This window comes from Chanodichthys erythropterus, chromosome 10 (genome assembly GCF_024489055.1).
Source record: "Chanodichthys erythropterus isolate Z2021 chromosome 10, ASM2448905v1, whole genome shotgun sequence".
NCBI lineage: Eukaryota > Metazoa > Chordata > Actinopteri > Cypriniformes > Xenocyprididae > Chanodichthys > Chanodichthys erythropterus.
Genome location: NC_090230.1, coordinates 27,895,434 through 27,922,500, shown reverse-complemented (window position 1 = coordinate 27,922,500; position 27,067 = coordinate 27,895,434). Strand labels below are relative to the sequence as shown.

Below are 27,067 nucleotides of genomic sequence, written 5' to 3'. Positions count from 1 at the left end.
TTAATAACTATTTTTAGGCAGTCAGAAGAATTGCCTAAGGTGTTGAGGTTAATATGGTTGTATTTATAGTTCTTGTTACTCAAAATCCTCTAATCCCTGCTGCTCTATTTCTGTAAACTGGATTTGAGAGGATCAGCTTCATGGAAACAAACAAACAAAAATAAATAAACAAACAAATAATATCATGCAATATCAGTTGAGCACATGCTATAAACTATATCCAGATACAGCAGCATTATATGTGTTGATGTTGTCAGGACGGCTGTATAGATTTCATGGAGTACGTCGCAGCTCTGAGTTTGGTCCTGAAGGGCGGCGTTCAGCAGAAGCTGCGCTGGTACTTCAAACTGTACGACGTGGACGGCAGTGGATGCATTGACCGAGACGAGCTGCTGCTGATCTTCAAGGTGTGGTGTTTAATTCAGTCAGTGTGATGTTGTGATTCTCTTCAGCGCCATCTGCTGGAGTCCCTGCGCACACACAGATTAAACCATTAACAGCCTCCATCTGCTGACAGTGTGTGTTGAACATATTGCTGAAAATCATCTTATTCTTTGAGTCGGTGTAAGAGGATCTTGACGTCAGAGGAAATGTGCATTAACTTACTTTCATCTGTTATTGTTTTTCTGCTTCAGGCCATTCGAGCCATCAATGGCACAGAGCAGGAGCTTTCAGCAGAAGAGTTCACCGACATGGTGTTTGACAAGATTGATCTGAATGGAGACGGTATCTATCTATCTATAATAAGTAAAAAAAAAGGTAAAATATAAAATATAAATAATAGCGGACCCAACACTGAGCCCTGAGGGACACCATGATTAACTGAGACTGAGCAATCTTCATCTGTCCAAACTGTTTTCTATCATTTAAATGGGATGAAAACCAAAGAAGTGCGTTATAATCGACCCAAATACAAGCCAATCGATCTAATAACACTGAATGATGAATGGAGTTACTAATATCTAGAAGAATAAAGATAGACAGAAGGCCAGAGTTCAGAAGATCATCAGTAAATAATGAAGAATACACTATAGCTGTCTGTCTGTGTGTTTAGGTGTGTTGTCTCTGGACGAGTTCATGGATGGCATCCAGGCGGACGAGGTGCTCTTGAAGATGTTGACGCAGACTTTAGATCTGACTCATATCGTCAAAAAAATCTACAGCGAGATCAACTCTGAGCAGCAGGTCACCTGACCCCAGACCAGCCCGAGATCAGGGTGCCAAACATGATGAAGATGAGGGTAGTGCAGGTTCTGGACGGGTCGGTTTCGGCTGTTGTGTTTCTCACGTTAAAAGCTGAACTTTACTGTGGAGTGAAGAGGTTTGAACCCTCGACCCTTCAGATGTTATCAGTGTGTTCATCAACAACTGATTATTCTCTTACAGAAGATCATTAGTGACCGGCTAACGTTACTGAAGCTAGAGCAAACACTTTAAGTGCACTTATACACGTTTATTTTGACTTTAAACCTTGAATCATTGCTGTGAAATACATTTCTTCAGTCCTGTGATGTGTATCAAGGAAATCACACGTTATTTATGTTAAAAAAAACCTTGCAGTATTATATTTTGCAGGTATATTATAATGGTATTACACTTGGATTCCCTCTTCACAATAAAACATGAAATGTGTTTTTGCATGGATAATAATAATAATAAGTATAAACAGACTGAAAATATGATATATTGAACTGACAATCAATGCCATTTTGTATGTATGTCCCACATATTTGTAATAAAATTATAACTTCATGTAAAATAACACCACTAATCAGTGTTATTTATATACTATAAAATATAATACTTCAATAGTATAATAGCTTTTATTTTTATATTTTAAATTTTTAGTTTTAGTAACTTTTTGTGCTTTTGTCAATAATAATAGTAATAATTTATTTTTTAGTTTCAGTTTTTTCACCATATTAGGAACATCTCTTAGCGGCTGTAACTTTCCACACATTGTTAGCACAGACATGTTTTTAACATACATCTTGCATTTCCCCATACCATATCTTGCTCTTTCCATTTCTAACATCTATGTTAACACTATGTTAAACATTACCAATGAAGCCAACATCATACCATGTTCCATAAGCATCATATTTCACAAGAATACAGGTAAAAAGCATATGAAAAATTAAAATTTCCACAACAATTCCCTCTTCTTATCATTCATTGATAACTAATGATTACTTGTACTTCATTTCACATCACACTCTTAAATTTGTGAGGAAAGTTAGATATGATTAAGGCTTTTTCTGTGGGGATAGACCCTGTGTTTTAGCAAGCTAAATAGGATAGATAAAGAATGGGCTTTACCATGACGTCAAATACCTCGGTTACATTTTACTATCACATTCTTTGAGGATTAACCACTAATCATCCATATTCATCTTAAAGTATCTTATACAGTAAATTTAAGTTCTTACGTCACATTTATGCTCTTCATTTCTGATCAGATACATCACCTAATCATAGAAATCCTTCATTTTACAGACATAGCATGCAAATTTAGGTTCAATAACATCTTATCACAACAGATCCATTTTGTAGCCCATGATGTCATTGTCCAGCGTCAGTGGTGATTTGGAATTCCTTGAGCTGGTTTCACCTGTACACAAACTTTGGACAGGATAGAAAACATTTCTTTGCATAGTTCAACATGTCATGTTCACACAATTCTGTTGATGTCACTCATTGTTTAGCCCCTTCTATTCCCAAAAATGAGCTCTTCCAACCTAATTTAAAATTTTCATTAATTGATCATAGTGGTTGGAGACATGTTTCTCTAAACAACATTTGCCATCAAAACTAAACTGAAATCAATCTCTTTAATTATCCAAACAGATTTTCCTCCAGCTTTCTCTGTCTCTGAACATGCTCTGTAAAGAGTTAGAAAATCAAGGCTACTTTCAGATAACAGATTACACACAATCTCCTGTGTCTGCTCCAGCACTTCCTAAAGAAACAGAAACTTTTTTATTAGTTTGGGCACAATCAGAAATTCAAACCACAGCACCCCAAAGATCGTCTACCACCCCAACTTAACAACGGGCACTTGTGTAGATAGTCACAATTCTTCCCACCTTGACTTCTCCCTTGTTTTCTGTCATAAAAGCTCCTAACTTCTCACTGTAACTCACATTGTCACTCTTTTCAGCCCAGTCTGTAGTCTCAACACACTCTCTGACAAACAGGACCAGAGTGTTTAGCAGGTACTTCAGCCAATGCAGGGTGTACTTCTGAAGCACAATTGCTTTGTTTTGTATCTTTAGTTTAAATGCTGAATGCACTTAACTTTCTCCTGAATCTGCAAAATCAGTCTTCATCTTTAACACCACCATTGCCTTGAAATTATCATCTGCCATGTCTAATGACATGCAGGAGTAAAAACTATGATAGAGACACATTAGTTCAAAATCACACAGCCTTATGAATTCAGGGATTCATCATCCTGCTGAATCCTAAACTTCTATACAGTTCTTGCCAATAGGGCAGCCAACATAATGTTATTAAATGTTACTCTGGTCTCCCCAGAAATTACGGACAATCACCTCATGTTCTCAGTCGGCTCTTGAATGCTCATTCCCATCAGCTCTATATCAATACTCTTTTTCCTCAGGGTCTTGTCCCCTTGCATAGTTGCTTGTCACAATGAAAAACAAGCCCTCTCAGGAACGCGGTTTCTGGTGAGTGTAGAGGAGCATTTTTGGGTCAGACTGCTGTTCTTCTCACAGGTCATCCCCCCTTCATGATGCTGCTGGCCTCACAGTCATCGCTCCACTCTCATACCCATCTCACATAAACACCTCCCTCCAGGGTAGATGCCCAGTGGCGGCGGCAACCCCCTGCCTTAGGTTGTCCTCATCTGGCCAAAGAGGATCTTTCCAGTCTTTGAGAAATCACCTCGTGCACACTGGTACCCGCTCTTTCCCATTCCAGATCTTTGATAGTTTTCTTCATCAGAATCAGGTGTTTTCTGGAGCTTAGGGAAGTTACATTCAAGAGTCACCAGAGCCATTGGACTGCCTAATAGTGTTAAAACATGGAGACAGGTCAATAACAGCAGTATTTAATCACTAAAATCATTAGACTGTGCATTCTCTCAGCAGCAACATATCAGTGCTGAGAATATTCTCATTGATTTTAATTCTCACAGCTTTCCATTCAGTGTAATGTTCTGCTACATCTGTACCTGGAGCCATCGGCCCTGCACATGGTGGTGACAAAGATCAGACAAAAAGTTACTGGCCATAGAAGAAATTCATCAGAATAGTCACTTCTGTCCTTCAAGGTCTATATTATTAATTTAAAGACCACTTTACACTCGTTGAGTTTTTCTTTAACAAATTTAACAGTTAATTTCCCTCTTCATGGCAATCATTTCTTTTCACATCTCTGTGTCCATGATTTTCAGCTGAGACACTGTGCTTCACTATAAATAGCTTGTTATCTCTTATAACACAAGCTCAGATAGCAGCATTTAGCTGACTTTGAACGAGAGAAACTGAGGATTTCAGGACTGGTACTCTGTCTTTTTATAACTCTTAACATCAAACTTAATCTACTGTCTTTTGACTCTGGCCCAGCTTAAGACTTTGCCAGAAATGACATTCATTTCCAAATAAACAACTGTTTATATTTGTCTTTTACTCACACATCATGGAAATTAGAGGTTACAAATTTCCAGTCAGGTCTTTCTTACAACTGGCAGTCTAATTTTTTTCTGCCATTTAACTTTTGACCATCAAAAACCACACATTTAGACATTAAAGGTCCAAAATCATTTTAGTCATTTTACATTATGCACTCATCACATACTTGAGAATGTTCAAATGTTTTCCACAGAGTGAAACATTCTTTTAGAATTTTCACTTTCATAAAATTATTATTATTTTTATTATCTCACTATGAAATAGTTAGTCTGCAGATGCAAAACACATTATCAATATGGTTTCTACTGTTTTGCAAAACCACAATATTATTTTACCCATATTTCTACTACTTGGTTGGACTGACAGCCTTATAGCTGCTTTCTCCTTCAACCATTCTTATATAAATTGTAGTTCTCTAGACATCTAATGTCATGCACCCATTTAATGGATGAATAAACAAAACTTTTTTTTTTAAAGTTAAATTCTATCAAACTTCTTCACATGCCAGTTCTTTTTGCATTCACCTTCTTTCCCTTCTGCTTCGTCTAGCCTACAATCTCTAGTCTGTTTACATTTCACACACACCGCGCTCACACAAACACAACATCCCCACATCGCAGTTCTCTTCAACTCATTCCTTTACAACCTTAAGTCTTATGACCAGTCAACGTTCCCTCTTTTCCTTCATTTCACTTCATCATGTTTTATATTTTTCTGTTTTTCTTCAGGTTTTTTTTTATCCTGCACTTCATTCTCTACTGGTTGCACTAATTGTTTCTGCAAAGCTCTCCGCTCTCTCTTTTCTGCTTCCTGCAACCAGCAGTTCACTGTCTGAGCGCAGTTTACACAGTTTTTCCAGCAGCCCGTTTTCACCTGATTTCCTGCCTCTACATCCGCTTTTATCATTGTGAGCCAAATTACACTTAATGACCCCTCTGCTGGGAAATCGTGATACTTAATTAATTTATCAATGTCGCCTAGACATGTACAACCATACATTTTGTCGTATTCCACAACACCCTCGGTCACCCCTGGTTTTGCAAGCTTGCTCTGGGACTTCCCCATTTTTAACCCTTCCGGATCTAGTGGCTTTTCCTGGTGCGCGACTTACCCCGTGCAAAATATCCACCCAATGGATGTCTCCACCAGTTTCCGTCGATTGTTCCTGACCCAAAATCGGTAACAGTCCTAACTCGGTCGGTTTCCAGGGATGTCTTGATTACCCTGCTTATTTTGCGTACAGTTTTGAAATGAATAAGAATGTGCGAGGGGTTTTTGGAGGTAAGGCAGTGATTTAGCCAGACTCTATTCCAATCAGGACTGTAACCCAACCAGAAGAGTTCTCTCTCCCATACAGCTAGTATCTTCAAGGGTTTGTATGAACATTCAAGCAGTTGCTTATAGATCAAGGACACTGTGCCCTGAAAGTTTCCGGTGTGTTTTATCCACTTTAACAAGGGGTGATCATCTAAGATAGAGTTCCAAGGCACACCATATATGCTTTCATTGCAGACTTTAACTTCAAATACATAAAAAAGGAGGTGCCTGGCAAGAAGTAGTCTGATTGAATGTCCTGAAATGTGCGCAGTCCACTGCCGTTGAATATATCACCAAATGTGAGTAAGGACCAGGGAGGGTAACTGAAAGGTTGACCATCAGATAACAGACGGGTATTGTTCCAGAGAGGAGACTGGCGTGAAATTTTTAAAAAATAACCTGTAATCTTTTCTGCATTAAACCAGGCTTTTAGTTGAGATAATGTTTCCGAATTTCTGATGGAGACTTCTTGAGCCTGTACCAGTAAAAGGCAGACCTTGAAGCAGAACACAGTCAGCTTCAATACTCCTCCAAGGGACTTTGGAGTGAGTGTCCACCCAGACACGCATGACCCTAATTTGAAAGGCAAGGTGGTAAAGCATTAAGTTAGGAAGAGCAAGACCGCCATTTGATTTTGCACGCTGCAATACTGAAAAACTGACTCTAGGATGCTCACTGTCCCAGATAAATTTGGAGATTAATGAATTCATGAATTTTTGGGGAAGGAAAACACGGGAGCATGGAAAATAAAAAGTTTACTCTAGGTAAAATATTCATTTTAACAGTACTAATTCTAGCTTGCATTGACATTTTTATGTTCTCCCACTTTTGTATATCCTGCTTAATTTTCTGACCGATTTCATAAAAATTCATCTGAGCAGTCCTAGACAGAGAATCAACAATGTTGATACTAAGATAAGTACATGAATTAGCAAAGGTAAGACCATTCGGAAGAGAAATTGCTTTAGTAATACTATTAAGTGCCACTGAGAATGACTTATCCCAATTTATTTTATATCCAGGCATGCTGAAGGTATTAAATAATCACAAAACCTCTGGTAGGGAAGTACTTAAATCTGAAAGATAATGCAATACATTTTGAGTTGTAGATTTGAATCTACGATGAGACGCCAAAAATAAATCTTTCACAAATAAATAAATATTGTCAGATTACCTGTGGCAGTGGTTTTCATGAGTTCACACTTACAAATGATTGAATAGAGTAAAACAAAAAAATTATAACAAGGGTATTTGGTGTGCTGTCCAAGAGGATTGAGCGCTTCAAGCTTGAAATTTAGCCCAAACCCAAAGTTCTTCCCGTATCCCCAGCCGAGAGTGAGGAGTGGGGTGGCGGAGGGATGCAGAAAACTGTCAAAGTAACTATAGGCGAGTCAGCTCTCATCTGTGTATATATTCCTCCTTTCGAGCGGATTAGAAAGACCGTTTGAATGTGTTTGTTTATAAAATATAATTTTTCGCTTGAGTTCTGCATTCCCTTGAGATGCAGACATCCAAGAGGTGGACAATTAACCGTATATACTTTAATTAGTGACACTTAGCCTACATTTTAAAACCTTTATGGCAACATTTTATTTTGACTATGGCAACATTTTTATTAAAAAATATTTATTTGAATAGGGCAACATTTGTATTTTAAGACCTTTGTTTTAATATTTCTAATATTTCTATGATTAAATCTCTGACTCCTCCCACATCAGCCAATCACTGTGTGTTTATTCCATAGCAACGAGGTCAGCCCCGCCCTTACTCTTATCTTAAAACTTCAGTCTATTCCTTAGTAAAAGTTGGTCTCAGCAGCTTTGTGAATAGGTTTTAAGAGAAAACTCTTAGCTAAAAACTTTTACTGCTATTTAGGAGAACTCTTAATGGTAAGATAAAATGTTTTGTGAATACGGCCCAGATCTTGTGCAGATTTTTGTGTGCAACTAATCCCGATCTGTGTCAGATGTGAGCAAAAAAATCTGATATTTTGTGCCTTAGTGTACTAAAATAAAGTGTATTTTGGTGCATTTTTTTCCACCTGCACTCAAAAAAAAAAAAAAAAAAGATTTTTTGATGCTGTTCAGTTTATTTAAACAATTTATTTTGATTCAACACCATTGTATTAGGTTTCTGGTTTAAATGTGATTGATTCATGTTAAATTGACTTGAAACGATTACTCTTTGCCTTAACTTGATGTTTTCATATTGGAATAACATGTTTCAATCAAGTAAACCCAACCAGGACCAGAATAAAGCAACTTAATCATGTGGAAATCCTTTTCATGATTTTTTTATGTTCGTTCAAAGAGTTATTTTTTTGATTGTGTGTAGGAACACAAAAAATGCATTCATTCCTAAAATGCTTTATCTATCAACGTTCTTACGACCCAAACTAATACATGTTATAAATTCTTATGAGTAAAATATCTCTGAAGTATATTCCCATTCATATTTACATTTTTAGTACACCAGGATTATTTTTGCCCCTTATAAAGGTAAAAAATTGCTGGGTAAATATCACAAATATGCAGATTTAAATATGTCAAACCTGCAATATTTTGAAAGAATATTCAGAATAAAGAATAATCTGAATGAAAGAATATTGCTTCAGAATAAATTTATATTTACACCACACAAAACTCCTATTTTGTTCCAGACAAGCCACTTTTTTACTCAGACAAGTGAATGACAAGCATATAAGACAAGCACATGACAAGGCTTTATGTCGAGCCCTACATGTAGTCTTAATGGACCGCGTTTCAGTCGCTATTTATATTGTCTGACAACAAAAAGAAAAATAAATAGATGAATGAGTTTTATTGGGATTTTGGCTGCATTAAAATGCATTATGTGAGTACAAAGAGTAGCAGCAGAGCAGCAAACACATGTAAAGGGCTGACACTTGGCAGAATGCAAATGCAACTTAATGACATAATGAATATTCTAATTGCAGTATGACGTCATCTAACGTGTGTGTGTATATATATATATATATGGCATTAAAAGTTCAAAAATTGGCATTAAAAAGCATTAAATAAGATTTGATGAAACCTGCAAAACCCTTGTGTGATGCTAATTTAATAAGATATCACATATGTATTTTATTATAGAAATTATAGCATAGAAAACGTCCTGTTACAAAAAAGGATAGTTGATCATTATAAACCGAAAGTTGAGGTTATCCGCTTACTTACTCTTAAACATACCCATATATGTCACATAAGCTGAATAATCGATTAAAGCCTTCTGATTAATCTGTGATGACGAGTCGATGAATCATTCTGATAATTGTTGGAGGAATGTGTTGTTTGTCATGTCTGCTGAAGCCCCAGGGCTCTGTGTTCCTGTCTGCAGGTGTGTCACTCGTCTGTAAGCGTTCTTCTTTCGATTTTGATTTGAAGGTGTCGGTGTTGAAATGGCATCAAGTTCAGGTAAGAATCAAATATACAAATATATGCAGCACAGTTTCCTCAATGATTTCTGAGGTATTTATGAAATATTAGCCATCAGTAGGCAATTGTTTACTTTAAATGATATTTCACTGCGCTCTTACATTTATGTTTAAAAGTGTCTTTGAACACCAGAAAGAAACTAATAATGACGTGAAACGCAACATCACACATACATTTTGATGCACTTTTCAATACACATCAGATCTGTTATCTAGGATTATTGTTTATACTTAAAATAACCAGTTTACTTTGACAAAATCTTATGGGAGATCTGCTGCTCCGTTAAAGGAGTTGTTGTGCTAGTTGTTGGACATTTATCTGTTTTTCAGAAGAGATGTATGTAAGGCTTCCTCTATTAATCTCTGATTCCTTTACAGTTGATTTGTGCCAATTTATTCATTGTTATTCTTGTATTCCTGTAGGCTATAGATCATTATGAGTTGAAGTGTAATTTTGACATACTGAAGATAAGGAAAATCTCAAACTGAAATTGTGTTGATCTGTGTATCATCAGCACTGTTCTGTCCTCAATTATTTCTGATTAGTTTTTGCAAACATTGTGAAGTCACAGATTTTCAGTGCACAAATGTAATTAATTTATAATGCTAAACCATCTGTTTTCTCTCTCTCTCTTGCTGTGCGTGTGATTTTTATTTTTCCCACTGCAGCAGCAGATGGAAGTAGTCCAGAATCTGATCATCCGAACAGTAAGTACATTTATACTGCAAAAAATTAGTTCAACCAAAAACGAAAATGACATTTACTCACTATCAAGTTGTTTTAAAATGTTTTAAAATTCTGCTGATGGCTTGGCATGGAAAGAGTTAAAGAACTCTGCTAAAAAAAATCCTCATTTCCAAATCTCATATACGCCACACATCCCCTGAGGGCTGTTGCACAAACACAAGCGAGTTGGACAAACTCTACTGGTTACAAAAGTGTTTCAGTTTGACAAATCCAAACAAATCCAACTTTGCTCACAGCTGATTGGTCCAGATTTGGTTTGCAATCTCTAACCCAGAATAAAATCGTTATCTCTGTAGCGCAAGTTACCATGATAATGAACACCGCTAAACACCAATCCACCTTCTTGAGCCTGAAAACTAGAGTTTGCTTAATTCTTTATTTAACGCTATTTCATGTATTCTGACATATTTACACAGTTAAAGAGTTGGATTCTCATGCTAAACATGGCCTAAGTTTCAAAACATGAGTTGGACGTGTGACGGAGTATTTCTGTGCCAAAAACTCTCTTCCAAATGGTCACAGGATTCAGATTTTTTTTTTTTTGAGTATCGGCCTGAGTGATGTAAACTGGGGAGGAACTCCTTATACGGGCACTTCTCCCGGAAGGGCGCGCCGCACACGTGGACCTGAGCGAGAGAGCAATAGCACGGCTATCAACACGCGTTCGGGTTTACGGAAGTCGTCGGCAGCGCTGCACAGGTCACGGGACTGCACGAAATCAACAATGTCACCAAAGAAGTGTGTTTTTGGTTTTGAGGGAAAGATAACCTTGCTTCCCAAAGAACCCAGCGTTAAGTGGAGCTGAGATTTGTTCTCACGCATTACACTGATGCTGATGCACTTTCGATATTTGTTATTAAAATAACAATAGAAACTGATAGTTGCAATCACTTTTTTATGGGTTAAAATGAATGGAGAATATATTGTGTTTTCCGTGGCTGCTCGAGCTCTCAGGATCGGCACTTATGGTTTCATAAACAAGGCCCAGTTCAACGCTGGATTTACAGATCGTTTGAAACTGAAAGATGGAGCGGTCACAGCCGTAATGATCCCGGTCGTGAGTCGAAACAGCAGTAAAACTGCTTCAAATGTCTGTTTTGTTGGCAGGCGGCGCCTGAGTGCATATAATGTAAACAACACGAACGCTGTGAATTCATAAATTCATTATTCATCATTCATACGCTATATTCATTACAGTGATTCAAAAGTTATCCATGGATAATGCGATGGTGTATTGTGTGTTTAAAGACAGTTGTTTAGCTGACCATTGATAGCTTGTAGCTCCGCTCACACGGCACGCCTCCAGGAGCTCGGCTGTTTTCGGAAAGACTCAGTACAGCGTATGTATCTTTTATTAATATGATACAACTAAATACTTTTTGGAGATTTTAAGCTATACTACTCTATAGGTACTCAAGATTAACATGAGATTGGCAGAAACTGTGTGTGATTTCTTTTTGCAATGAATGCTTTAAAAGCACAATTGTAACAATTGGGGGAAAAATAGTTAAAACATTAAGGGTCAGGAGCCCAACTAAAACAAGCGCTTACCTCCATAATGGTGACATTTATAAATTTGATAAAACATCAACACCTCATTAAGAAGATTAGAATGAAAGAAACAAAGTCAGAGTGGTTTGTAATGTGAAGATGCTGATATCTACAGAGATCTGTTAGTGTTTAATGTTCTGTTTCTGTTATCCGAGTTTTGTGAGGTTACCATTGTGCTGAAGATGTAGATCCTGAGCTTCAGTCAGTGATGATCCAGAAACACTGATGATCTGCTGTATGTTGCTTTATTTAAAGACAGTAACTTTGTAGTTGATATTACGCATGCATGTGCTGTTGTTTTTCTGTCTTTTGTAAGACATTTAAGAAAAATTAGTTTTTGTTTGAGCAGATACTTTTATTAATTGACTATTTTGACAAGGGCAGCAGGGATGTTCCCTAAAAATAATAAAAATAAAATATGGTTCCCTAAATGGTCTGTGAAGGTCCACCAAATAACGTCCAGAACTCCACATTGTGACCGTCTCTTAATGTTCTGGGAACGTAAAATTTCTAGTGTTTTGAACGTTCAGAAAATAACGTTTTCATAACATTTTCAAAATGATAGAATGGAATCTTCTTCTAACGTTCACATAAACCAAGAAAAAACATTCTTGATACATTAAAAAAACGGGACGTTTTGAACGTTTAAAAAACATTCCAAAATAACGTTTTCATAACTTAAAGAGAATGTTCTGACAACTCCTTTTTTGTTAGCTGGGCTGTAGTCGCCACAAGCTCCAAAAACGGCAACAAAAACAAACTGGTGCAGCCTGGACCACAAAACATAATAAACATGCTCCAGCCAATAACCGACAAGAATGATTTTAAATGCGCGTTCATGATTGTTTCAGGAAGCACGGAGGGGAGGGGGAGGAGGAGGAGGAGGGAGGGTCTAGCTAGCCTCTGTTTTGTTTGACAACACTTTGAACGTCAACAGGAAGTTACTCCACCCAGGATCACTTAGAGCACCTTTAAATGGAGTATTTTGAAAATGTAAATGATGGGTGTGTTTAGGGGTAGGAGATATAAAATACAGTTTTGTACAGTATAAAAAAATGTTGTCTATAGAATGTGGAAATCCAAGATGTGTGTGTGTGTCTGCTTTTTTTCAGTCAGAATTGTTCTGCTAGGAAAGAATGTATCAGAAAACAGCAGAGTTGGAAACACTATACTGGGAACAGCAGCGTTTGATAGTGAAGTTCCTTCATCTTATTTACAGCAGCACAGTGTAAGAGTCAGTGGAAAGGTGGAGAAGAGACACATCGCAGTCATCAACACTTCTCACCTGCTCCAGCCAGAGCTCTCAGAGCATGAGATAATACAGGGAGTGAGAGAGTGTGTGTCTCGGTCTGCTCCAGGACCTCATGTGATCTTACTCGTACTGCAGTATAATGACTTCAGTGATGAGGACAGACACAGAGTGAAAACTGTGCTGAAACTCTTCAGTGAGAAAGCCATTAAACACACTATAATGCTGACCACTGATGAAGAGCCACTCACAACCAAATTAACTTCTATGATATGGAATAACACTATTAATAATTTAAAAAAGGAATGTGGAGGAGAACTTCTTCAGTTTGATACAAGAAACCCAGGATGGCGCTCTGAGATGTTCAGAAGGACAGAGGAGATGCTCAAAGAAGAACACAAAGAATTTATCTTCTGTAACAGGTATGAGGATAAAGATGATGGAACATCAGTGGACAAAGATCCAGCCAGATCTGGAGGTTCAGTCCAAGGAGACACCAAAGAGGAAGAGGATTCTGATCTCAGTGAGGATGGAAAACTCAAAACAGGAAGTGATGGAGGAGGTTTGTCAAAGTCTTTTTTCTGGATAATACCTCTAAGAATATGCTCATGAACTACTATTTTTGTCCTTTAATAGTTACAGTGTAGTAGAGAAAGAAAATGTCAGGGAGAAAAAAATAGTAGCACTACTTTGTGACTGTTCTGTTTTGTTTAGGTTGAAAAGTTTCTAAAATGTTTGTACATAAAAAACATCTTGGTTTACTGTTGTAACCTCCATTCCCTGATGGAGGGAACGAGACATTGTGTCAAATAATTTAGACTCTAGGGGTAATTCTTGGAAAACCCAAACACCTCTGGCGTATTCAGAAAAGGCCAATGAATTTTGGCGTGTGGAATTTGCTTGCCTGCACACTCTTCCCGAACATACCAGTATAAAAGTAAGCCAGTGTAGCAAATTAGCTCAAAGGGGAAATCTTAATAATTATAATAAAAATATTAATAAATGAATCATAACTCATTATGATTATTCATTATGATAAATTATGAATTTATGCATCAGAATACTTGATGTAGCTACATTAACATTGCAATCAATCAGTTCATCCTGTGAACACTCGGTACTTTTATTTATTAATTCTAAGAGAAGGGTATTTTTCATGGCCACAGAAAAATAATTCTTTCTTAGCATTTACAGCACTCAGAGTATGCAACAAAATTGATTATTTAAGTGACAATTGATTTGCAGGCTGGGAGTCAGAACCAAATATATTTTGTGCACAAGTTTTATTAACTAAATCACAAACACATAACTAACAAACACATACACACACATACAAATCACACATACAGTACGCGGGTAGAATGGGAACTAAAAATGAAAACAGGGAATGAAGCTAGGGAGAAGAGTAATTACAAGTGAGGCTCCCGCACTTCCTCTCTCACACCACCGGAGGGAGCCATCACCTGAATATTGACTATTGCTAATTTGGACTTAATTTCCCAGAGGCCTTCATTCCTGGGACTGATTGCACATACCTGCACCTCATTACACTCACACACTTTATAAGCAGCACACATTGTGAAGTCTTGATTTGCCCCGGTGATCATTTCTGAGCGTTATTGTGGATTGTTACTCTTGTGTTTGACTGGACTCTTCTTTGTGTTTGATTCTTTGCTGCCTGCCCCGACCATTGCCTGTTTCTGAACTATGTTTGTTTGCTGCCTGCCCTGATCTCTGCCTGTCCCTGTTTGCGAATCTGCCTTATCCTTGCCCTGTTGTGTTTGCCTTTTTAATAAAAGCTGCAAATGGATCTTCACTCTGTCGACCCATCATTACAAGAGTGATTAACCAGGAAGGAATCATCATCTTATCATTACAAAGCTCCTTTGTTTACAAAGGGGGTTCACAACTTTAACTAACTAGCAGCAATTTAGTATAGTGTACAATACTTGCATTATGCCTCAGCGAAGAGCATCCAATTATAATGTTGCAGTAGAAAGTCCTGAGAGTTTGATCTGACTGTGTTGAAGTTGCAATCGAGCTCTCCTGCGCTGAATGAAGAAGCGATGCCAAACTTGTGTGGTTAGTTTGACTCTTAAGAGTCTCTACTCTCTACTAAAGCACATGGCTGGAGTGCAGGTTTGGGCCTGCAGGCCTTGGCCTGAGAGGGCACCCAGCAGGAGTTATCTTGGGGCAGTCGTAGACTCCAAACTTCGTCGCTCAGTTGACGTTGTGTCGAATGAGTTAACTCTACTAAATACCACAACTACTGAACTGTGTCACGAGACCTGGCGGTGCAGATGCATGCAAGCCTTCTTGTGCTACAAGCAAGTGCAGCTATACTAACACGTCAGGAGGAATTGCTTCCAAGTTCACCACTTGGTCCCTGAAGGGAGTAGTGGGAAATTTAGGCACATAATCAGGCCAGGGTCTCAGGACCATATGAGAGTCTGCTGGGCCAATTTGTAGGCACGATTCACAAACAGAGAAGTTTTGTAGGTCCACCACACTCTTGACAGAGGTGAGTGCAATCAGAAGGGCCGTCTTCATAGAGAGGGCAGTGAGCTCAACTGATTGAAAGGGTTCAAATGGATCTTTCTTTAAGGCTTGTAAGAATAAAGAGAGAGGTCAGGTCAGCAGTCTCTCCATCCCTGGGTCGCCAGTCAAAGCCCTGTGTGGGTTTTTGATGGTGCACCTGCCTGCGTGAGGACAACTGGGATCTGGCTGCCAGGCAGGGCCGATGCAGTCTTTGCAGGAGGCCGGCCCTGACAATGAGCAGGCAGGGCTTGAGACCTCAGGGGTCTGGCTTCCCTGGAAGTGGACTCATGCCAAGGCATGATATGTTTGATGGTCTTTGTCTGCTTTTTTTACTGCCAAGAACTGCTGTGCGCTTAAGAGGCCACCTTGGGCAATGGAGGCTTTCTCAACATCCTGCATCTCCGCAAGATTTAGCCATGGATGGCGCTCCTGGACCACCAATTTGGACATTGCCCGACCCGCAATCTTCATAGCCCAAAAGGAACGCAGTTCCTGCATTACCTCTGGGTCAGAAATACCCTTGTGCAGATCTTTTAATGCTTTGGCCTGGTAGACCCTCAGGATAACCATTGCATGCAGAACAGAGGTGGCTCTTCCAGCAGTGTTTTACATGCCTTGGACGTGAGCCTCAGATGATTCCTCCAGGTGGCGGCAAACTAACTGTCCAATCGCGAGCCCTCTGAGCATGGTGGAGGATTCTGGTCCAGCTCAACATTCGCAGCTGCCCTGGAAAGCATGGTTGCCAACTCGGCGGCAGCCTCAGACTGGGCCAACAAACCTGAGGGGGGTCTTACAATGGTACTTGTTGTGAACTTACAAGGGTACATTAAGTACTGGTTGTTTCAATAAGTACTGTACAGTGTTTCCTTTACTCTTTACTTTAAAAACTATGTCTATAATGGGTAATATTTTATGTATTTAAGGTCTGAGATGTGGCAAACAGTATTATCATCTAATCAACCAATATTGTCTTAAATATCCTGTATAGCACTTTGTCTTTTACTACATGAGATTTTAACCAAATGTTGATTTTGGTAAAATGTTGCAACAATGTTAATTTTTTTCATGAAAAATTACAGTTTTGGACATATAGGGTAATAAAAATTGAATGGAAAAAAGTAACTACAAAAAGTAACTACAAATGAGCATGTAAAGCAAATAACTGGGCCCTGCATGCCCCTGCCTTGTGCAATGTTCTCACCTTTTCCCTCCCTTATCTGTTTGCATCCCTGTAACTTACAGTAAAGCATGTGAGCTACTTTTATGGTACATTTTTTGTGGTGTTTCTCCTTTTTGACGCTTGATAGTAAAATAACTATCCACATTTGTATTGTGAAAAAGCAGCCTGGATTTTGTGCTAAAAGTCCCATTTTGTATTCAGTAGGGGAAAAAAGACAATTATAAGTGTTTGTATGAACATATGGGCATATGATGATATAATTGTTAGTTTTGTATGTTATGTTGTCATAAATACATACTTTCTTTTTACAGTCAGTACAGGACAGCAAATTTCCAAAACATGCATTCACCAAAACAGTAAGTCATAAACTATTGCAAAGTAGCATTCAATAGATAAAATAACATATTGCAATCTAATATTTTACAATATAATATTTTGTTGTTGTTGTTGTTTAAGGAGCTGAACGGAGTCTACTGTCTCTAAATATTGTTGCCAATTTTCACTTAAAAATCAATATACTGTTTTTAATTTTTATGTGATCTTTAGATTCAAGGGACAGTGCAGATGATCTGAGGATTGTGCTGCTGGGAAGAACTGGAGTTGGGAAGAGTTCAACTGGAAACACAATCTTAGGAAGAAGAGCATTTATATCGGACACAGCTCATGAATCAGTTACTAAAGAGTGTCAGAGAGAAAGAGCTGAAATCAACGGCCGACACGTTACTGTGATCGACACTCCAGGACTGTTTGATACTGAGCTTACTAATGAGAAGGTCCAGAGAGAAATCACCAACTGCATCTCCATGATTCTGCCTGGACCACATGTGTTCATCATTGTGCTCAATTTAGGACAACGATTCACTCAAGAAGAAGCAACAGCAGTGAAGATCATCCAAGAGACATTTGGTGAAAAATCTTTAATGTTCACCATGGTGCTCTTCACCAGAGGAGACGATCTGAATGACAAAACTATTGAACAGTATCTGGGAAAAACTGGATGTCCTTTGATGAAGCTGATTGAAGCGTGTGGAAACAGATACCATGTGTTCAATAATAAGCAGACTAAAGACCGAACACAGGTGTCTGATCTACTGAAGAAGATAGATGACATGGTGAAAGAAAACGGAGACAGTTACTACTCATGTAAGATGTTCAGAGAGATGGAAAGAGAAATACAAGAAAAAGAAAAGAAGATTCTGATGGAGAGAGTGGAAAAACTGAAGAGAGAAAAAGAAGAACTGATTAAAAAACATGAAGAAGAGAAAAAGAGTATGATGGAGGAAGAAAGACAGAATCATAATAAAGAGAGAAAGAGAAGAGAAGAAGAATTTAGAGAGAGAGAAGACCAATATAAAAAAGACATTAAAGAAAGAGAGGAACAAGAAAGAAAGATACGAGATGAGATGAAGAGAGAACAAGAGGAATGGGAGAGACAAAAACAACAGGAAAAACAAAGAAAAGAAGAAGAGGAGAAGAATAGGAGAAAGAAAGAACAGGAAATGTCAGATGAATATTATCAAAAACTTAAACAAGAGGAAGAGAAAATGAAGATGATACTGGAAAAAGAAAGACAAAATCATGATAAAGAGAGAAAGAGAAGAGAAGAATTATTTAGAGAGAGAGAAGAACAATATAAAAATGACATTAAAGAAAGAGATGAAGAAGAGAGAAAGACACGAGAGGAGATGAAGAGAGAACGAGAGGAATGGGAGAGACAGAAACAACAGGAAATACAAAAAAGGTATGAAGAGGATGAGAGAAGGAGAAAGAAAGAACAGGAAATGAGGGATGAATATAATCAGAGACTTAAACAAGATGAAGAGAGAATGAAGATGATGATGGCGAAAGAAAGACAGAGTCATGACAAAGAGATAAAGAGAAGAGAGGAAGAATTCAGAGAGAGAGAAGAACGACATAAAACAGAGATGGAAAGAGAACGAGAGGAATGGGAGAGACAGAAACAACAGGAACGACAAAAAAGAGAGGAAGAGAATGAGAGAAGAAAAAAGATAGAACAGGAAACATGGGATGAATATTATCAGAGACTTAAACGAGAGATAGAAAGAAGACAGAGAGAGAGAGAGGTTCTTCAGTCCAAACATAAAGAAGAGAGAGAGATAATGAAGAAGATGATGGAGGAAGAAAGACAGAATCATGATAAAGAGAGAAAGAGAAGAGAAGAGGAATATATAGAAAGAGAAGAACAATATAAAAGAGACATTAAAGACATAGAGCATCATGAAACAAAGATGCGAGAGGAGATGAAGAGAGAACGAGAGGAATGGGAGACACAGAAACAACAAGAAAGACAAAGAGAAGAAGAGGAGAAAGAAACACATATATCCAATGAGCTTTATATGGGAACTCCTGAGGATCAGCTCACAAGCAGTAAGTAAAAATAATAACCAGCTAATTTTGAAATTAATTTACTAAAATATTGAACAGACAATATTAACTGAAGAAATCTACAAAGACAAAGAAATCATAATTTTCCAATTCGTGAAAAAAGCTGTCTAATAAAGGGAAATGACTCAGGAAACGAGTATTGAAACACACCAACTGAAATGGAAAAGGTGGAAAAGTCTTTTTTTTTTCTTTTTTTTTTTTTTTTGCAATGACGGCTTCAAGGTGCATCCTGTATGACCAAACTTTAAATCTTGAATATTTTGGGGGTCTCTCTTGTGAATTTTGATCTTCAGTTCCTTCCACAAATGCTCTGTTGGGTTTAGGTCTGGTGATTTACTGGGACATTCTAACAGCTTTATTTTCTTCTTCTGGAACCAATTCAAACTCTCCTTTGCAGTGTGTTTTGGATTGTTGTCCAATGTTGGAAAGTCCACAAAAGTCTCATCTTCTTCTTCCTGGTGGATGGCAACAAATTTATCTCAAGTATTCCCAGTTCATGGTTCCATTCATCTTCCCTTCAATAATATTGATTCTGCCATTACCATGAGAAGAGAAACAGCCCCATACCATGATGCTTCCACCTCGACAACATCAGTGTTGGTGTGGTATTTTTAGGGTCATATGCAAAGCCATTTCTCCTCCGTACATGGCATGTGGTATTGTTGTGTTCGTTTTTTGTCACATCTGACTGCACTATATACTCCCAGTAGTCCAGACGTTTTCAAATGTTGTGTAGAAATCTTCAAATGAGCTTCAACATGCCTTTTCTTCAATAATGGAGCTTTCTGTGGCGAGCATGCATGGAGGCTGTGGCTGTGGAGTGCATTTCCTATTGTTTTCACTGTGACAACTGTTCCTGCTGCCACCAAGTCTTTCTGGACCTCTATCAGAGTGGTCCTTGGTTCTTGGGCTACTCTTCTGACTAACCTTCTGGTTCCCTGATCAGAAATCTGGCGAGGAGCTCCTTTGGCTTACCCACCTCTGAATGCAAGTATTGGACATCTCCTGATTGGTGGAGGCAAAGAGCTCTCCCAAGACTTTCACAACAAGGGTTTAAATGACTCTATTGGAACTTTGTATAATTAAAAAATGTTAACATATTCAATACTTATTTATTTTTATATATATATTTGGGTGTAAACAATACCCTGCTTTTATTTTACTATACTTCAGTGGTGAGCAGGGACTTTTTTAACCGGGTATGCTGGGTGGTGCGTCATGTAAAAAAATGTGACCAATGCTGTTTGAATGGGTTTAAAGCTAATATGCGAGACGGTCACATTATCAGTGTTAGTTTAATCATTTTCTTGCTCATGGCAAATGGCAACACAGCTTAAAGTATTTCTAATATGTTGGATTTTTTATTGAGAGTAGTCCATATATACCTGTTGAGACGTGCCTTTACAAGCACCTGTAAGAGCTTTTGTGATGTTTGAGTCGACGGAGGCGCGACATGCCAAAGGTGCGTTTGCAAAATATGCTGTATTTTTGTAATTCGGCTAGGTGCCGCTAGTGTCACAGAAACGACATATTTCACCTTTAAATGTATCAGTTAAAATCCTCTGATAGGTAGGACTGTCTTAAACAATTTATAAGAGTTCATTAAATAAATCCCTATGGAGAAAACGAAATACCATGAAAAATAGTTTTAGTTATGATTTTTTTCCCCCATTTGATTTTCTAGTTCGTTTTGTATCAAATACAATATGATTTTCGGTGATCGAGATTTGGCAGCAGTTCATTTTTCCTCTTAGGCGAGCGATTCAATCACAGCTTATCCTGCCATGAAAACTCCCATAGGCCAGAAAACCAATGAGAACGCGGGACAATAATGATGTTCCATAAAAAAAAGCGTGAAGGCGCAAAATCTTCTGTAGATCAGCTTACCTGGAAGTCTCCGTAACTGGCAGATTTAAAGAAAATTACCATCGTTTGGCAAATAAATAAATTAATGACAGTTACATAAGCATTACCAATCATGTAGGCTTTATGGTACACCTCAAACATGGGATTTTTTATAATTTATAGTGTTAATATTAATTGCCAAGTCCACGAATGGCTTGGGTATGCAGAGCATTTGCAGCTTATATGGACCGCACGCCACTGATATACTTTAGATATACTTTCACTGCTTTTCAACAGTATATGTGGTTGCTACTTACAGAATCATCTTAATGATGCTACGCTAGGGCATATCATCAGTGATATTACATGGGGTCACAGATTGTTTCTGGTCTTTCCAATATTATACACTCTCACCCAGGTGACCCGACCAGGGTTGATCAGACCCCGTCCTGTGCCCTAGCAGCAACCAACATATCTGCCCTTTTTAGCCAAATCCACTTAGATGCTTTTCGGCTGCATCTGTGGTGGTGTGAAGAGCACTCCTTCGTCTCTCTCATGATACCAAGTGCCCTGTATGCCCTGCACAACCCTAACACCCACCCTCCACAGGCCAACACTTGGCTCTCCAACCTTTTCTTTGGCAGTCACTCCTCAGTTCCTCGTACTCTGCTCTTGCTTCCATCCTCCAATACTGTGCAGTAAAGAGAAGCCCAGTTGCCTTCTGGTGTTCTCTAGTTAGACTTTCTCCCTCTTTGACAAAGTGAATAGCATTCCTGCTCAGCCCTGTCCTTTGGCAGATGTTAAGAGTATTGCAAATTGTTTCTGCTATTGTTCTGAGGACCTGTTCATGCCGCCATCAAGAATGACCGTCATTCTATGTGATCTTGCACTCCATCACCTGCTCACATCTTGTCCAGGCGCCTAGCTGTCTCATCGCTACTGCTTTGCCCATCCTCACCTCCTCGACAACTGCCCTGATTTGCCCTGCCCTGATCTTGGATAAGCTGACCACAGCATCACTAAGTTTCCCCCAGTGTGATGACTCCTGTATGCTCCAAGCAGCCTGGTACCTTTGGGATGCCGCCCTTTTGGACAGAGATGTCGCTGTAATTGTTCCTCAAGAAGTATTCAATTAAGTGCTTTGCTACCACGCTAAAGAAGAATTTCCATCAACACTTAGCAAGGATATTATCCTAAACTGTTTGATGTCTACTGAGTTTTCTTCTTTCAGGATCTACACACCATTTACATACCTCAATTGTTTGAGCACTTTGTCTCTCCTCTAGATAAATTTGAGTATTTTCCACAACTTTCAGAGAAGACGAGGGAAGCGTTTGTAGATGTTATAGGTGGTACCAGCTCTGGCTTTCTTGAGGAGCGGCTCTTGAAGTCAAAGGCCTCTGCTGATTTTGGGGCTAATGAGGATGTCACATTCTCCAAGTTCAACTTCTCTGTTTGGATCGCTGTGTTACAATCATGCCTTCCCGGACTCCAGTTCCCAGCATCCTCCTGTTCTGCACACCTGTCTGCACTTCCTTCCTTAGTCTTCCCGCCATATCCCCGGATTCTCAGCTGTCCATGGTTCCTGACCTGCCATGGCTGTCCGAGACTCCTGACCCACCGTTGACACCCCGAGGTCCTAGACCCCCACCCCCTTCATACATTTTTTTAATATATATAAAATTGAATATAAAATCGAAATAAAATAGAAATTTTCTATCAACTTTTGTACAATTATAAAAAAAAATGTGTCTGCTGGTCTGATATCTTTTTTTTTGTTCTTGTTGTTTCTCCCCTTTTCTAACTTAGTTATCTAATTAACTGCAACACTGCTGTTAATATTAATATTAATGCTGTTATTTTAATACTGTACATTGAGACAATATGTACATTGAGTGGTTTCAAAAAATGTAAAAATCTGTATAGACTTTAGATTTGTCTGGCGAGTGAAGATCTTTTTTGCACTACCTTTTGTTTATTAATCAGCTTATCTTGTTTTGCTTATTGTTTATTTATTTTTGACAAAGATCAGCATTTATCAACAGGGGCATTCAGAGACATCAAGTGGTGCTGGATTTTTAAGCAACATTTTTAAAAGTGAGGCATTGAGGTGTTCTTGATGTTCTTAACTTTAACCAGATACCTGGCACATGAGAAATGCATCCAAAATAGCAAACAAGCTATTTTTGAGTAACTTAAATGAGAAATGAATTAAATGAATGACAAAACAGACAATATTAAATATTTGGCTACAAAAGTTTATTTACAGATTTTGTTAGTAAGAAAGTAGGTGCTATACCAAAAAAACATAGATCCTTCTGCTTTTTTTCTTGTTCTTGTTTTCCATTGGAATAATTAATAAGAATTATTTTTGTTTGCTAATTAGTTGTCTTTGTTTAAAACTGAAATATAATTCCCAAATTTAATCAGTTGTTGTTAATCTCTATACTCGGTTATTATCTTTTTCAGGTGATGAAGATTCACTATCGGATTGTGATAGTGGATGTTTGCGAATCTTGATGTTTGGGAGGACAGGAAGTGGAAAGAGTGCCACAGGAAACACTATCCTTGGAAAAAATGAGTTTCACAGTGAAGCCAGTTCACATTTGGTGACCACTACTTGTAAGAAGGGAGTTGTTGAAGATGATGGTAATTCAGTAGCTGTTATTGATACTCCAGGACTCTTTGAGACGACACTGTCAAAAGAACAAGTGGTGGAAGAAATGATGAATTGTATTTCACTGTCTGCACCTGGACCTCATGTGTTCATCATTGTGTTGAGTGTAGGAAGAATCACTCAAGAGGAGAGAGACACTTTAGAGATGATAAAGATGATCTTTGGATCAAGAGCCGCAGAGTTCAGCATCATTCTCTTCACAAGAGGAGATGAACTGAAAAAACAAACAATAGAACAATATGTAGAGAAAATTAACAATGATGAACTCAAGAAACTGATCAGTGACTGTGGAAACAGATTCCTGGCTTTTAACAACAGAGAAATGCAAGATCGGACACAAGTTACTCAACTGTTAAACATGATAGAAGAGCTGAAGGAATCTAATGAGGGACGATACTTCACTAATGAGATGTTTGAGGAGGCAGCGATCTTCATTGAAAATATAAGGGAAATGCTAGAAGAGAATGAAAGACAAAATCAGGCTCAAGTTGAAGAACTAGAAGCCAAATATGACATGGAAGACAAAAGCATGAGAAAGATACTGGAGGAAAAGAAACATAAAAAAGATGAAGAAAGAGTGAGGATGGAGAAAATGTTCAGAGAAAAAGAGGAAACACTCTGGAGAGAGTTTGAGGAGAAAGAAAAATCAGAGCAGAAGAAACGAGAAGAAGAAGATCAGAAACGATCAGAAGAGGAAGAACAGCGAAGAGCTGAATATGATCAAAGAATAGATGAGATGAAGAGAGAGATTGAAAATCAGAAATTACAGTATGAAAAACTGCAAAAAGAAAGTGAAGAGGAAGATAGAAATAGAAAAGAGGAATATAAACAAGATCAAGAAAAGATGAAAAATGAGCAGGAGCGCATCCTGGCAGAGTTAAGAAAAAAACAGGAAGAGGAAATAAAAAAGAGAGATTCAGAGGAACAAATGAGGAAGAAACAAGAAGAGAAAGAGAGAGAAGAATGGATGAGAAAATTAAAAGAGGCTGAAAATGATGAAGACATTAAACTACAGCAGAGAGAATGGGAGGAAGAGAAGAAAAAACAGATGAGAGAACGAGAGGAAGAGGAAAGACAGAGACAAGAGAGACATGAGGAACAGCTGAGAGAAAAACATAAAGAACTGGAGAATATTAGAAATGAATTTGAAAGAGACAGAGAAGAAGAAAGACAGATGATAGAGGAGGAGAAACAGAAACAGATAAGAGAGAGAGAAGAAAAAGAGAGAGAATATGAAGAAAAGAGAAATGAAAAGAAAAGACGTTATGAGCAGCTGGAGAGAGAGAGGAAAGAGGAGTGGAAGAGAAGAAAACAAGAGGATGAAGAGAGAAGATCCGAAAAGAGAAAGAGATGGGAGAAAATGATGGAAGATCTGAAACAAGATCAAGAAGAAGAGATAAAAAGAAGAGAAAGAGAGGAGAGAGAAAGAATAGAAAGAGAAGAAAAAGAGTGTGATGAAATGAAACAGAAACATGAAGATGAAATAGAGAAGATGAAGGAGAAATATCAAGATGAAGGTAGAGAACAAGAAGAGGAACTGAATGATTTCTTAAAGAGAAGAGAGCAGCATGCTCAGCATTTCAAGGAGAGGCTTGAACAACTATATGAAATGAAAAGGTTAAGAAAGGAGCTAAAAGATAAATGGCCATGTCATGTCATGTGAAACATTTGAAGACTTCAGGTGCAAAAGCCTCTGAATTTTTCAACAAATAGCAACCTATACATGCTGCCACTGAGCCAAATAATGAGAAAGAACCAAATTGCATATCACAGCTATGCAGATGACACCCAGATTTACCTAGCCCTATCACCTAATGACTACAGCCCCATTGACTCCCTGTGCCAGTGCATTGATGAAATTAAAAATTGGATGTGCCTAAACTTCCTTCAGTTAAACAAAGACAAAACTGAAGTCATTGCGTTTGGAAACAAAAATGAAGTTCTCAAAGTGAACATGTACCTTCACTCTAGGGGTCAAACAACTAAAAATCAAGTTGTTTGTAAAATTGTTTATAAATCACTCAATGGCCTAGGACCTCAGTACATTGCAGATATGCTCATAGAATGGTTGAAAGAGCTGGGAGAATTACAAAGAAAGCATTTGTGATTAGGTTAAAATTTGGTAAATTTGGATAAGGGGACAAACCATGGGGAAATTTGAGCTGTAGTGCATGGTTAAGATATCTCTGGATTACAGTCAGGACACTTTCCAAAGGGGAAACTTGAACTGTGTTGCATAGATAAGATATCTCCGGAAGGGGGATTAGGGCTGTGTGGTGCAGTTTGAGGTGTCTTGGCAAAAGGGGAGATTGAAACTTTATCAGTTTGAAGTGCCTTAACAGGTAGCAGTCCTGTCGTGTGAGGAAGATCCATTCAGATCTGCTCTGATGGATAGATCCGTTTAGATCCACTCTGATGGACGACAACAACAACAACAAAAAAACTCCCTAAGACTTCCTAGCTCATCCATCCAGATAGCAAAATTCTCTTTTTTTTTTACTGTTATTTCTATTCCTTATGTTCTATTTTTATTCTTCTTCTTTATGTAAAGCACTTTGAATTTCCATTGTGTATGAAATGTGCTATACAAATAAAAATGCCTTGCCTTGCCTTGCCTTTTTATTAAGCTTGTATGTTTATGTTCAGTTATTTCACTTTAATGCCAATGAAAATGACCTATTAAAGTGAAATTACTGAACCATACAAGCTTGATAAAATTTTCAGATGGCATTTAGAGGCTTTTGCATCTGAAGTCTTAATTTTTAAACATTATTGATGAGTCAAATAGATGGCACTTGTCTTTTGTAATATATGTGAAGAGTTTTCCCCTATATTTTTCTCTAATCACTTAATCAGGGCTCTTGACGTCAGCTTGACGTCAGCTCCTGTCCAGCAGAGTTTTTTTGTAACATTAAGCATTAAGCATTAAGTCATTAAGTGATCCTGAAGACCTTGATGGAGGTGTTTGTTTAGAGTTCAAGCTCTACAGGAGCAGATTTGAATAGAGCTAAAGTGATCAAACAAAATTTATTTTCTCTTGGTAAATTTTAAAACATGATGAATATAACAAACCTCATACAACAACAAAAAACCGATGTCAGCTGTTCATGAATGAAGATGGATGAAATGAAGATAACAGATGAAACCTGAGATGCTGATGCTATGACAGTTTTGAGAGAGTTTCAAAGCAAGTTTTGGTAGCACTTTATTTTACAGTCCTGTTTCACATTTACATACTACTGTATATACTTGTAGTAATTACAATAACTGGGTAAAAACTAGGTACTAGTCCTGAACCTACCACTAAACATAATCTTGGGATGTGCCCAAAGCCGAATTCTATATTCTGAAAGGAAATGACGTGTACTACAGAGCCCCTAAAGGGAATACACATGAGATGGGAGGAAAAAATATATATCTTTCTATATATGCTTTCTCTCGCAATTA

At 38.0% G+C, this 27,067-nt stretch overlaps 3 protein-coding genes across 3 annotated transcripts in view; all 3 read left to right on the top strand.

The window, feature by feature from the left end:
• The window catches only part of LOC137028212 (guanylyl cyclase-activating protein 1-like), a 3,957-nt gene extending 1,721 nt beyond the window's left edge, over positions 1 to 2,236 (top strand). The window contains exons 2-4 of the mRNA XM_067396982.1: positions 258 to 407; positions 636 to 726; positions 1,055 to 2,236. Of these exons, the coding sequence (XP_067253083.1) occupies positions 258 to 407; positions 636 to 726; positions 1,055 to 1,194 (381 nt within the window). The 3' untranslated portion in view covers positions 1,195 to 2,236. The remainder of the gene's footprint in view (positions 1 to 257; positions 408 to 635; positions 727 to 1,054) is intronic.
• An 8,845-nt stretch (positions 2,237 to 11,081) lies between these two features.
• Positions 11,082 to 13,693, top strand: LOC137028247 (GTPase IMAP family member 2-like). Its single transcript, XM_067397014.1, has 3 exons — positions 11,082 to 11,247; positions 12,838 to 13,536; positions 13,689 to 13,693. The coding sequence occupies exons 1-3, from the start codon at positions 11,082 to 11,084 to the stop codon at positions 13,691 to 13,693; spliced, it is 870 nt and encodes a 289-aa protein (XP_067253115.1).
• Positions 13,694 to 17,370: 3,677 nt separating this feature from the next.
• On the top strand, positions 17,371 to 25,330 carry LOC137029308 (trichohyalin). Its single transcript, XM_067398887.1, has 2 exons — positions 17,371 to 19,080; positions 23,413 to 25,330. The coding sequence occupies exons 1-2, from the start codon at positions 17,496 to 17,498 to the stop codon at positions 25,281 to 25,283; spliced, it is 3,456 nt and encodes a 1,151-aa protein (XP_067254988.1). The 5' UTR covers positions 17,371 to 17,495; the 3' UTR covers positions 25,284 to 25,330.
• The last annotated feature ends 1,737 nt before the right edge of the window (positions 25,331 to 27,067 follow it).